Below are 13,679 nucleotides of genomic sequence, written 5' to 3' on the forward strand. Positions count from 1 at the left end.
GGCACGGTCTGTTCTTGGTGTCTCCATCGCCTACAGCACCGTGGCTACCAGAAAGAGTCGCCCCTTTTTGGGCCAAAGCCGAACATTGAAGATTCACGCCACCAGATCTGCAAATTCCAGGCGCAAGCAGCACGTGAGTCGTGACACTCACACATCAACTCACATTGTTATACAACCTCTTATTTACAAAGCCATACAAGTACTCACACAACCACTCACTCATCCGTAGAGACACTCATACACCCACTCACTCATGCAGGCACTCACACAACCACTCACTCACCCATACAGCTACTTATACAACCAGTCACTTAACCATACAGCCACTCACAGAGCCACACACTCACCCATACAGCTACTTACTCACCCACTTACTCACTCACCCGTACAAGCACTCCCACACACACCCAACCACTTACATACCCATTCACATATCCATACAAGCACTCACACATCTGCTCACTCACCCATAAATCCATTCATGCAGACACTTACTCAACAATACAGCCGCTCACACAGCAAATCATGTAACCAAACAGAGACTCAAACAGCCTCTTACTCACCCATACAGCCACCTACACAGGCCAGTCACTCACTCATGCAGCCATTCAGACACTCACACATACAGTCACTTAGACCCCCACTCACCCACCCATACAGCTGCTGACATTTCCACTCTTTCCCCTATACAGCCACTGACACACCAACTCATCACAAAGCCACTCACTCACAAACACAGCTACTCATGTACCTACTTATATACTCATACAGGCACTCACTCGTACATGGATACACACAGTCACACAGCCATTCACCTAATATATGTTAAAAATAGTATCACTCATTTACAGTAAAGAAAGTATACTATTTTAACTTTTTTAGTGCCATGGTATAAATGCTTAACACTCATAAACTTTTAGAAAACACTCACACTCAGTGGATGATCATCAGTAATGTCATTTGAGATGTCATCAGTGATGTCATTGCCCATGTCACGAGTAATGTAATATCTGAGGTCATAAGCAGTGCATTGCAGGGATGTACATTATAGTTAGCTCAGGTAACAATAACTGCTAGATTTCACTGGTTTTGTAAGAGTGAAATGTGAGTCTAACTATAACGTCCCTCTAACCTTTGTTTTTTTAAGTGAATTTCGATATTTTTATTTTATTTCCTAACTATAACGTCCCTGTAACCTTTTTTTCAGTGAAAAAAATATATATTTAAAATACTGATAAAATTACTATGCTCAGAGTTATAATGAAATACCAATCAACACCCATTCCACATCTTTTTGGACCACAAATGTAAGCTACAGAGTATTATGGTGGTGGTCTATAGAAGATTAGAACATTGGAACGTTGGCAGCTCCATTGAAAACAATGGAGTGCTGCGGGCTTTTACTGGCCAGTAAAAGCCCGCAGCGCCAACATTCAAATGTTCGCTTTGTTCACAGCAACAGCTGTGAACAAAGCCTCACTGAGCCCGAGGGGATTTTAATCTGGCCAATCCCGTGAGCAATTTGTTTTATTTAATAGAACATTCTGCCCTGAGTGGCAGAATGTTCTAATAGCCTTAGAACCCGCCGTCACGTGCTCTACCGGCTATTAAAGGCCCTTTCCCTTGTTAAATGCCTTCGGCTTGGGCATTTAAAGCGGGAGCGGGCCTTTAATAGCCGGTAGAGCCCGCTACAACAGGTTCTAAGGCTATAAGATACCATGAGGCAACTGAAGGCTCAATCAAAAGTGGGATACGTGGTCTTCTAGTTACTTGTATTCTAATTTCAGATGTTTATTGGATATTACACAAAGAAACTACGACTACATCCACCACATTTCTTAAATTAAATGTAATTATAAAGCCATAAAATTAGAAAGTTTGCCTTTGCCTCGACAATGAACTTGATCATTGTGAGTTCTAGGTTAGTCCTAGGTTAGACCATTCAGAGTTTCTGTCCTAGCAAGGACAGATTGGATGGTAAACCGCTGCTTATTTTCTGCGGAGGTACACATTCTTGGAATGTGGGGTGTTTGCCTGCATTGTTTGAAAAACGGGTGGACAAACACCTGCTTGTGCAGTAAGTACTGCAAAACGCATAATCACAAATTATGCACAAACAGGAGTTTGCACTAGAATCAGGCTTTGTTGGCCACTCAAAATGAGGCAGTCTGACGACAAATCAGTGCCAACTATGGCATTATTTAGCTAAAATAACTCACCCATGAACAATGTATATGCCATCATAGTAGCACAAAGATGACAACATCACTGGAATTCCCAAGGTTTATTAACTATAAACGCTTGTTTTAATAGATTATTTTAATTTATTCAATTTTGTTCGATGAAGTTAGTAAACTATTCGAGTGTTAGTGCTATATTACAGATTGTTAGCATACAAATACGTAACCCAACATAATTTCCAGTTTTAAAGTGTTATTTTGCCGTGTTGTATTTTCAGTCTTCCATTCCAAAATGTTTAAATCATTGCCGGTATTCCAGGGCATAAATTGTAGAAAAGCTATCTGAAGTTAGGTATGGCTCTTTAGCATAACCATATTTATTTTATACAGAATGTACACAAACCAAACCATCTCTATAATTTTACCCATCAAACATCTGATACTTTATCATTTTAAAAACATTTTCTGTGCTGTAGATACGTACAGTTTTTCCAAGTTTGATGACCATTTTTTCTGCTGCCAGATGGTCTTTGAAATTAGGGTGAGCTTTCCTGCGCCGATAATCGTCTTCCGTGAATGGAATTTCCGAGTCATCCTGTGAACCAGAATAGGACAGAAGACTAAATTGGTTTCTACAAATAGACATTATTTGATTACAAAAACAACGAGTCCTCTTCAGTTTGTTCTTTTCCTCGCCCTGCTAAAAGTGCATAAATTAATTGGTCTTTTGGTTTACAAATTCTCTGCAACAAACCTCATCTTCAATAGTCATTCTGCTCTAGCAAATCTCCCAAGGACAAGTTCATTTGTAGACAGAAACCCTAGGGAGGGGTGGCTCCTGTGTGGGCATAGCGGCAGGTGAGTGTGGGGGGGTGACGCAAAAAAATTTAAAAAAAAAACCAAAAAACGTACCTGACTCGCCGTCTCTGACACGCTTCTCTTCGCTCACAGCAGGCACAGGCTCCCAGCTGCCCTCTGGCCAATCCTAACACTGTTCTCATGCTGCTGGAAGCATGAATGAGCGTTAGGATTGTCCCTGGCTTGGCGCTCTGAGGCAGACTGGGAACCTCTGCCTGCTGTCTCCAACCCGGCAACACAGTGCCGCGTTGGAGAAAGCACAGTGCACATGTGTGTTTGGCCGGCCGCACATGCACACTAAGGGAAGTACACACCACTCTCCTTCAGTGCTCGTCATCCCCCATGGTCCTGCTCCCTTGAAAAATAAAAACGATAATAAACATTGTTTATTATCGTTTTTATTTTTCAATTTGCAGCTGCTGCAGCTAGTGGGGGGGGGGGGGGGGGGGGGCGATGCTCCGCCGCCATAGCAGAGGAGCCACTGCTGCCTAGGTGAAGATTGTGTATTTACCTGAAGAAAGAAGAGGTTGTCGTGCTTCAGGTTACGGTTGCCACCTATAACCGTAAAGGGATCTACAACGTCCTAAAAGTGCCATTTTTTTGTGGGTGAAGAAGTGACCTTGATGCATTTCATTCTTTACTTCCCGGGTAGCTATATTAAACAGCTTCTTCTGAAGCACACAGTTTAAAATAGATGGTAGACTGTCTTTCTCCTCTCAAGGCCAAAGCAATGCACATTATGTATTGTTAGATCTGCCAACATATACTGGGCCATCGTGTGTCACCAGAGATCTTTTAAGGCCTGGACAAACTTGGCAGTTGCCCAGGGCCACCACCTTCCACTTCACTTCTCACATATTCTCATATCTAGCTTTACCTCACATTTCTATCTCTCTCCATGTCTCTTTTACCTTACCTCTCTATGCTTCTCTCTCAGCCCTTTCTCGCCCACGCTATCCTACTTTTCTTTGTACCTTACACCTCCCCCTAGCCCACCATTCATTCTCCCACTTCCAAACCTTTCAATTTATCTGCCATTCGTGCACTGCCTCACATCCCCTTTCTCTTGGTCTACCTCTGTTCCCTTAGCTTCACCTCCCTAAATATCTTACTTCTTTCTTACTATCACTATTTCTCTACCTCTACTCCTTTTTCTCTATTATCAGCTCTTCTCTCTCTGTCGCTTTCTCTCTCACACAACTACATACCTCTCTCTACCTCACCTATCTCTCTCCTATTTATTTAGAGATGTTTCAAACACAGGCCCCAAAATATGTATTGCCTTTGGCCCAACATACCCTTGAGATGTCACTGTGTGTCACATATCGGTTCTGCTCACGCAGTCTCTCAGTGAGTAGCCAATATTATATGGTGGGAGATAATATGATCAAGAAACCTCTGCACAGGGAGGGTTTCCAGCACGTGTTTGGCAGGTGGGTGCACCTAATGTCTGGAGATGGGGCAGGGGGTGAAATTTGCAATATTCAAAGAGCATCAGAGGCAGTCTCATAAACTTTGTTAATGTTTATGTTTTCCTTTTTGGTGGGAGAGGGGATGGAGTCCGGCACAAACAGCGTCCACTCGCCATGGCCCCACCCCATGACTTGTGAGAGTAATAGATTCAAGGTCATGCCTCCTCCCCAGAACCTGCCCATTTATGCCCCCTTCTCTTACATAGTGAGATTTATCTCAAAGTTCGCAGGCCTGATATTGTGTTGTAGCATTCATATAGCGCTCCATACCACGCTGAGGGGAGGAGCACATTTTAAGATGGGTAGCATGCTACACAATGGGGGAGTGTGTGGTTGCCATGGCGTTGTATGTGTTATAACCTTATGTAGGAAGTGTTTTGTGTTATGTGTGAGTGACCAGAGACGTGTTCCCATCTTAACTTGGGGTGTAGTGCCTAGCACTATGACGGATAAGTAACTTTACAATAGAGGTCATACTACAAAGGTTCATGATTTAAAGAATTTCCAAATAAATCTGTGCCTGTCGAAATTCTTTGTAAAACTAAGAAATATTTGTAAATCAAAGTCATCCAGTGTAGGTCAAGGAGGGACAAATCTTTGACAGATCCTCAAGAGAACACGCACTCTGTAAATAAGTACCATTGTATGTAATGTTATGTGACTATCTTGAACATCTGGCTAACAATATGGTACCCAATTGGTATTTGGAAAACAATTAGTTGTTAGGTAGCAAAGTAATGAAGCCCCTTAGGAAGTCTTAAGAAGCACTACAATAAAAAAAAGTCAATAGACCATAAAAAGAACTTTCAGGTCTCTAATCGACTTTTCAGGACCAGTTCTAAAACATTTAATAAGTGCATCTTATTTGGACAGGACTAACAAAGTTGAATTGGATCTTGAGGTATAACATGACTGAACAGCCAAAACTAAACAAATGCTTAACCTTTTGTACAACTAGTAATGCACAGCATAAATAAGACAAGCAAGCCAGGTGTAGTCAAGGTGGTAACTAAATTGTTGAAAGTATTTGAGAGAAAGGACCCAAAGCTAAGCGTCCTTCATCTCATAGCAGCAAAATGGGGGAGTTGGCATGCTATGAGTTAAAAAGACTGGACTGAATTATACACAGATAAGGAAGCATCTAAACAAGGAGGCAGGTCATTGGAAAAACCAAGATGGTTAAGAATGACTTTCTAATATGCTTGGATTGAAGCTTCCTAGGATGGAGAACTACTCTAAGTTTCAGATAACCATCCTTTAATATTATCAAACTGAGCACTGCACCAGCTCCCTTGATTCCAACGATCCCATTCCACTGAAAACTACTACAAGCAGACATCAACAAGCAGAACAGCTGAATACACGCAACTTCATAACACAGCGTATTCCCCGATCATGGGGTACAGAAAAACATATATCTAGGAAACCAGCTAGCTTTATCAGGAAGTTTCTTCCTATGCTGGTCTGGCTTCTATGAATGTTGTTCCTCGGATTTGCTGCGTTCTTTCTTTCTCCATCCTTGGGATTCCTCGTGCCCTCAGTATGAGGCATTTGGGTGAGGTCCCTGTGATGGTTGGGCCATCTTCTGGAGTTGCTGTGTCCCCTGATCTTCAAGCCATTATTGCTGCTGCTATGGAAGCTGCATTTCGTGCCCATGAAGGGTCTCCTCCAGCTAAGGTTCCTAGAATGAATCCTATTGAGGGGGATGAGGATGACGCTAAGGGCCGCTTTGTGCAGGGTACAGATCTGGCTGAAATTCTGCAGCATGTGCGGCTGAATTTGGGCTTTGCAGATACTGCTTAGATTCCTTGCACGCTTCCTTTCCCCGGATGCTTGCAAAGGATGTGGAGAAACTGTTATTTTCTCGCTTCTTGCTGAAATGTTACTCTTTGGATAACTTTGGGGAGAAGTTTCCGTTCCCGTGAAAATTGATAACATCGTGGCTGGGTTATCCTCTCAGGGGGCTGTAGTGTGAGAGGATGCTTTACCTTCTGAAGCTGTGGACAGGAAGGTGGAAGGGGCAGTCTAGCGTGCCTACACAGCTTCTAACTTTGCTGTTGGAGCATAGGCCTACTCAACTTATGCAGTCAAGACCCTCCTGAAAGACTTCCATTCTTTGACTGATAAAGGGCAGGAGGGTACAGATTTTTCAGCCTTGTTGGCTTTAATGGAACAGCAGGTGAGGTTCCTCTCGGATTTTAACTTTGACAATCTCTGTGCCTCTGCAGCTGCTTCTAGCGTGGCTAGTGTGACCTGTCGCAACATTTGGATGCATTCTTGGAAGGCCGATGCTGCTCAGAAGGCAGTCTATTTGAAACTAGAGGGAAAGCTTGCATTAAATTAACCTGATGTTGATGACATTATTTCCTCAGGTACCTTTGAGAGGGAATGTGTATTGTTGGCACCAGGTGCATGCCCCTGCGGGGGATGGTATGGAAAGAATTAGTCTTATATAATGCATTCTGGAGTGGTTGCACTGCAGAAGGGAATTGTGGCTAAAATGTACGTTGTTCAATGTATAATGCAAGAGACAATTGCTGTACATTTGGTGCACTGTCTTACCTTATCTTCCTTCCTTTATTTTCATATCCATGGTCTACGTAACTGACATTTTCATGCCTTCCTGGAATTTTGTTAATTAAAAAGCTATGTCTCGGTAGAACCACAAGGAAAAACAAACAAGAAAAAATGAACAATGTGCATGGCCAACCAAGATGGCCGAGTGAATGTGGTCCACGAGTGCTCTGCTGCAGCGTTGGTGAAAATACTGGCATTCTGATCTAAGCTACTGGTTATCCTCCCTGAACTCCCCCAAATTCCCTGCCCCATGGGCTCATGTGGCAGAAGGGGAGCAAGGGGAACTGGGGCGGAGCCCTTGGAGATGAGAGAAGCTTCCAGTCTGCATGGGGACTAATGGGCCGCAGGACTGATGGGCCGAGAACTGCGTGGCAGGATTGGCGGAGTGGGGCCCTCGAATGTAGAACCGGCTGTGCCACTGGAGCCTCATTATATGAAGAGGCACACCACAGGGACAAACAACATTGATTGAAGCGGTGAGGTGTGCCGCATGGGGCTTTTTGACTATTTGCAGAGAGTTTGCAGTGGGTGAATCTGGTCCAGACTGCATGCTGGAGGATATCCTGTGCATATCATAACGTCCCCCCGGGCACTTACCTGTGATAGCTGAAATTCGAGGGGGAATCTAGTGGACAGGGGGTCAGAATTGCGGTGCCCTCTTCCCCTGTGAAGAGAAGCCATGCAGCGGTTGGGGCCTATCGGACCACGAGGCCTGGCTACCTGACCTTAAGATGGCGGCATGCTCATGAGCTCTGCAACCAACCACGCTGTGCAACGCCTGGCATCAGAAGATGGATATGAGGAGACACGAGGTTTATTAGCATCATGATTTCTGCATCTACATTTGGCCCCTGAATTCGACCCTCCTTTTTACCACCATGGTCCAAGTGGGCCCAGTACTCTATGGCACCCCTATCCTAAAGCTGCCACCTAGGCTGGGGCCAAGCGGCCAGACTACACCTTTGCAAGAGCATATAGTGGCATAGACCTACTGGCACCACCACTGATCCGAACCATTGGTTTGCATAGAGGAGGCTTGCGAGAAAAGCCAGGCAGGCGCTCAACATATTGAATTTCTCCACCAATGAGTTTGCTACTGAAACCACTTTAACGGCCTTTAATTGGGAGGAGCGCTGCTTGACCTGCTTACCTCAGCGCTCGCACTTTTGCTGGACGCAGAGCCTCTACCAGACAGGATCTCTGCTACTTATCTGCACTATCCTCTCAGCTATCCATACATATAGACTCTGTGCCACTGAAAAAAAAAAAAAAGCCAATAGGGTCACAAGCTATTTCACACCAGCAGAGGCAAGAGACATCAACCAGGCACCCCACCAAGCTGACACCATGGCTCCCTCTCCTCCCTCAGAGTCTTTAAGAATGAACTTTAGAAAGAACTTAAGTCCGATCTCATGTCTACCCATGAGGCCTTTAAAACCAAAATCAATGTTAAATTTACCTCCCTCCAACAAGACGTAGACTCGGTCGGAACTAGAACTCTTGATCTCGACACAAAGGTTCAAGACTTGGAAAACCAAATTGCCCAGGCAGAAACCTCTGCAGGCTTTCTCAACACTCAGCTCCAGGCCTTTATACTCAAGTGTGAAGATCTAGAAAACAGATCCCAGAGAGATAATATAAGATCCGAAACTTAGAGGAGGGAGCGGAGGGCCGTGACCTAGAGGCATATGTGATAGGGCTATTCTCAAACATATGCGGCGATAACCATATTGTGATCAAGCTTGATAGAGTCTACCACGTGGGACCCCTGACTCCAGGAGGGGGGAAATGTCCTAGACATGTTCTGGCAAAACTCTTCTCTTATAAAGTCAAAGGAGCTATTTTACTGGCGGCAAGAAAGAAGTAAGAGATTTAGTTTCAAGGAGCTACTTGCTCTTTTTTTCCAGGATAAATGACCCACCATACTGGCTCGGCGACTCCAGTTCCATCCAGTGAAATACCAGCTTTGCCATGACCGTATCAGATACTGGTGGATATATCCTATTGGCTTAGCATTCGACTTCCAAAATAAGTCCCCTGACTTCACAGAACTCTCGGAGGCTGTGACTTAACTGGGAATATCCTTAAAGGAAACGCCGAACCTACCGATACCTTCGACTACACAAACTGAGGCCAGTGGGAAAGGACAATGGCTCACTCAGCGCCATTCAAAAACCCAAAGAAACAGTGACTGTCACATGCAACATGAGACACCTATATTAACTCTGTCCACCCTTTTCTTTTATGACCATTATCATTTCCAAGACTGCCCCCAAGAAGCCACAAATGACATTCTGGTAACTTGGACACCATGTTTAAATGATGTCAGCATGCCTAATCATCTTTATGCTACCTTTAGGCTACACTAGTGGTTTTCGGCCTTTACGCCTGGATGTATATCCTTTTTAGACATGTTCATTCATGGTTGGGGATTACTCCCCAGTTTTTCAATGTTGTGATGTTGATTGTTTTTGTTTTCAGGTGTGTGGGAGGGATCACGCTATGCAGGTGGGAGAGGGGGGCTTAGGAACAATGGCCTAAAAGCCTGCCTTCTCCTCAAGAGGGTGGGCTCTCTTGTACAATGCTTTCAGGGGGGCAGTACTAACAGCATGCCGTTTATCTCTACTGAGACGGTATGGTAGTCACCACACTTACCTGGAATGTCAAAGGTCTTAAGTCACCAGCCAAACGCCATAAGCTTTGGAAATACTTACTCGACTGGCGCGATGATGTGGTAGTCTTGCAAGAAACACATCTTCCGCGCACTGAAGAACATAGACTGTGCCACAAATCCGCTTATGTACAAATCTTCTGCTGCTATCAGACATAATGGGGTCGTGCTTTTTTCTATTTGTCACTAAAATGTCAACTAGTAGACTGCAAAACTGATCAGGAGTGTAGTATAGTTATAGTGAAGGGATACCTGGCAGGCTGTATGTCCAGCTCCGCCTCCATGTATGCCCCTAACACAGGACAAATCCCATTTTTACAGTCATTGCTTTCTCTATTGGGAGGGTTTGCAGAGGGGGAGATTTTCCCGATGAGGGATCTTACCTGGGAGCCAGGGAAGGACAGCACACACACCCACAGGACTCATGGGAAGTTTCCCTTTCTCCTCACTGGGGCTCGTGGATTCTTAGAGGACCCTCCACCCGACATCCTTTGATTACACATTGTTTTCACATTCTCACCGCACCTACTCGAGATTAGATTATGTGTTTACTAGCAATTCGTTAACTTCAAAGTTAATCGAGGCCCAGTTCTATCCAATGACCATTTCGGATCATGCTCCGGTGAGTCTGACAATAAAATGGGAGGCCTTTACACCAAAGTATAGTTGCTGGTTTTTTCCAAGCTCTCTCCATAGGGACATGCTTTTTAGGGCTGAAATATGGAAAACTATCAGAGATTTCTTTCAGCTGAACAAACCCTAAGACACAAACTTCTCCAATACTTGGGATGCCTTTAAGGTGGTAATACACGACAAAGGCATTGCCTCTAGTCTACACTGAATAAACAAAGAGCAACAGATAGACTTGCACTAGAAGAGGAACTTAAGACCGTGGAAAAAGCCAACAAGGAAAGCCCCTCCCTCACTCTACAGAGGAAAGTGACAACTTTGAGGAGAAACCTCAACACAATTTATACAGATAGGGGTTAATTTCCCATGCTACGCCTTAAACACACAACTTAAGAACATGGTAACAAAGTTGGAGCTCTAGCACAGCAGCTTTGGATCAAACATGAAAGGGACTAAATACAGAACATTGCTTGAAGTAATAGGTTCCTAGCTGTCTCGGAGGATGATAAAACCAAAACCTTTGGCCAGCTATTATTAAGCAACTCTACACGGCTGACCATACTACGGTTGTAACCCAATTACCCTACATGGAGGTGACATAAGACCCAAATGCTGTCTTGGGTAAACCAGTCGGGGGGAGGACGTCCGAACTGCCATCTCCACGTTAAAACTTAACAAATCTCCAGAGCCAGATGGCTTACCCGTCCAATTTTATAAGAGCTTTAGCTCAGACCTCCTACTCCACCTGATGGCCCTGTTCAGCCATATAGCTACAACACAAGTAGTGACTCCACCCATGAGCAATACTTTAATTACATGTATCCTTTAATCAGGGAAGGCCCCCTCAACAATGAGGTTCCTATAGGCCTATAACCCTCCTTAACCTTGATGTTAAACTTTACACAAAAATGTTAGTGGCCCTTCTTGACAATATCATGCCTAACTTAATACAACTGGACCAATCCGGGCTTATTAAGGGGAGAAAACCCACAATATCTTACAGAGGGTGATCCACCTGGTCGAAAAGGCCACCAACAGTCAGTACTTGCCATCTTAATAGCCCTAGATGCTGAGAAAGCCTTTGATCAGGTGGATTGGCACTTCCTTTTCCACATCTTACGCCACTTTGGGTTTTGTGACAATTTTATTGCAGTGGTGAGAGCCGTATTCGCTACACCACAAGCCTGAGTCCTGGTCAGCAGGGTAAGATCTCCTCCCTTTCATCTGAAGAGGGGGAAGAGATAGGGCTGCCCCCTCTCCCCACTTCTTTTTGCTTTAAGCATTGAGCCGTTAGCTGCAAAAATACGGGTGTCACAGGAAATCCAAGGTATCTCCTTTGGACCAACAGAGCATAAACTCTCCCTCACCATGGCGCAGCATAAATGCTGTATGCCTGCCAGAGTACTAGTCAACAGGCGAAGCCCCCTTCAATCAACAACTCCAGGCAACTAAGTGTTGGGCTGAATGTTCCTGGACCACCAGAAAGTTAGTCCCCCCCCTCCAGCCAGCCTGTGTCCCTGTGTCAGCAAATCACTCTAATTTTTTAGGTAGCCTTGTTCTCTTCTATTTAAAATTCTTCCTTTTCTCTAGGTGATAGTGGGTGGGTGTCGTTTCCGAAATGTGGCTTATGTCGCAGGTTCCTTGGTCCATGAGGAGTTTTTTGTGGGTTCAAGGTTGAGGAAGGAAGAGGCCGATCACTTGCGCCACATCACTTTAACTGTCCCTGTCTGTGGCACCTTCAATGATGTCACTATATTTTTGTTTATACCTTTTTATTGCTTTTGTTCTTTTTTTGTTTCCCCATGTTCTTTGTATATCCCCACATTACATAACATCACATATCAGCAATACTTCAGTATAGTAAATTACAGCACTTATATGGAGTCAATAGGGATAAGTCATGTGCCAATGTTACAATCTAAGAGTACAGCATGTGAAACAGAGTTGTTGAGTTTGGTAACAAGTTGCGATTGTATGTCTGGATATAATAATCAGTAGGCAGCACATTTTTTATTCAGGCTGCAGGATGCCACATTGCGCAATATCAGAAGTAAACAGAACGTTACATCAATAAACAATAACAGTGATAACAACAGGTGCTTCGGACATTGTATCCCCTACACAAGTCACTGAAAACAACTTGATTAGGTGCTAAGACAATCTAGCAAGGGTGTCCTAATGTCAGACATTAATTATCCAGATGCTGGAGATGAGTGTGTCATTTCATAAGCCGCCACTTGGCAGCACGCACCTGTCTGTTGGGGGCGTGGGTAACTCCCTCTCCCCTAAAGTAATGTCACCAGAAGCTGATGTATGCTGTGCGTCAGGATTGTTATAAAATGCAGCATGTATTTCAGCTACTATAGTGTTGCAGTTACTGGCTATGAGATATTTGTGGAGCCCCAAGCTGTCCTGTCTATGCAGAGCAATGCTCTCTGCCTGTGCCCAGACTGACAGCGACTGTGTCCAAGCCACTAGAGATGGAGGATCAGGTGATTTTCATCTACAGGTGATGAGTCTCTTGGCCAGTAGGAGACCAAGATCTGTGAATCTGAAATTGACCCGAACGTTTTTGCTCCTGCGACATATGCCTAGGATACATGACTCCCAAGTAGTTAGTATGCCTCTGCAGAACTGAATCAACCTCTTCATGATATGAACTTAAAGAGATCCTGAGTATGGGACTTCCTCCATCTGTAGCTTCAGAGATGGCCACCATGCATGCTACAAATTATATATTATAATGTATAAAAAAGGAATGAATGGAATGCTTGAATTAATCTCAGCCACTGGTAAATACTTGGGGCCGCATCTCAATCCATCATTTTTTTGCGCACCATGCCACCTCATTTTGGACCCACCTATTTGCAAATCACTCTTGACCAGCCGCGGCTCCTCCATTTGGGCGGAGGAGCATCTCACACCCCACCCCTCCCTGACAGCAGCAACTGCTGCAAATCCTTTCACAAGGAAAGGATAATAAACTGAAATTGAAAAGGGGCAGGGGATTGGGGGTGATGAGCAGAGGGGAGTGCACTGTGCACTCCCCTCAGACTGCATGTGTGTTTGGCCGGCCAACTCGTGCTGGCCAAACACACATGCGCCCAGGGCTCTCTCCAGCCCAGCAACACGGTTGCTGGACCGGAGAGAGCCTGCACGGGCTCCCAGTCAGCCTGGGAGTGCCTTGGCTGGGCGCACCCTGCCAATCCTGATGCTGCTCTGAGCAGCATCAGGATTGGCCGTAGGGCAGGCTGGGAGCCTGTGCCTGCAGCAGCAACAGGAGAAGAGTGG

General features: G+C 44.7%; 1 protein-coding gene across 1 annotated transcript in view; it reads right to left on the reverse strand.

Moving 5' to 3' along the window:
- Positions 1 to 13,679, reverse strand: part of AK7 (adenylate kinase 7) — a 225,742-nt gene that overhangs the window by 142,110 nt on the left and 69,953 nt on the right. The window contains exon 5 of the mRNA XM_069208273.1: positions 2,665 to 2,775. Within this exon, the coding sequence (XP_069064374.1) occupies positions 2,665 to 2,775 (111 nt within the window). The remainder of the gene's footprint in view (positions 1 to 2,664; positions 2,776 to 13,679) is intronic.

This window comes from Pleurodeles waltl, chromosome 9, assembly GCF_031143425.1.
Source record: "Pleurodeles waltl isolate 20211129_DDA chromosome 9, aPleWal1.hap1.20221129, whole genome shotgun sequence".
Taxonomy (NCBI): Eukaryota; Metazoa; Chordata; class Amphibia; order Caudata; family Salamandridae; genus Pleurodeles; species Pleurodeles waltl.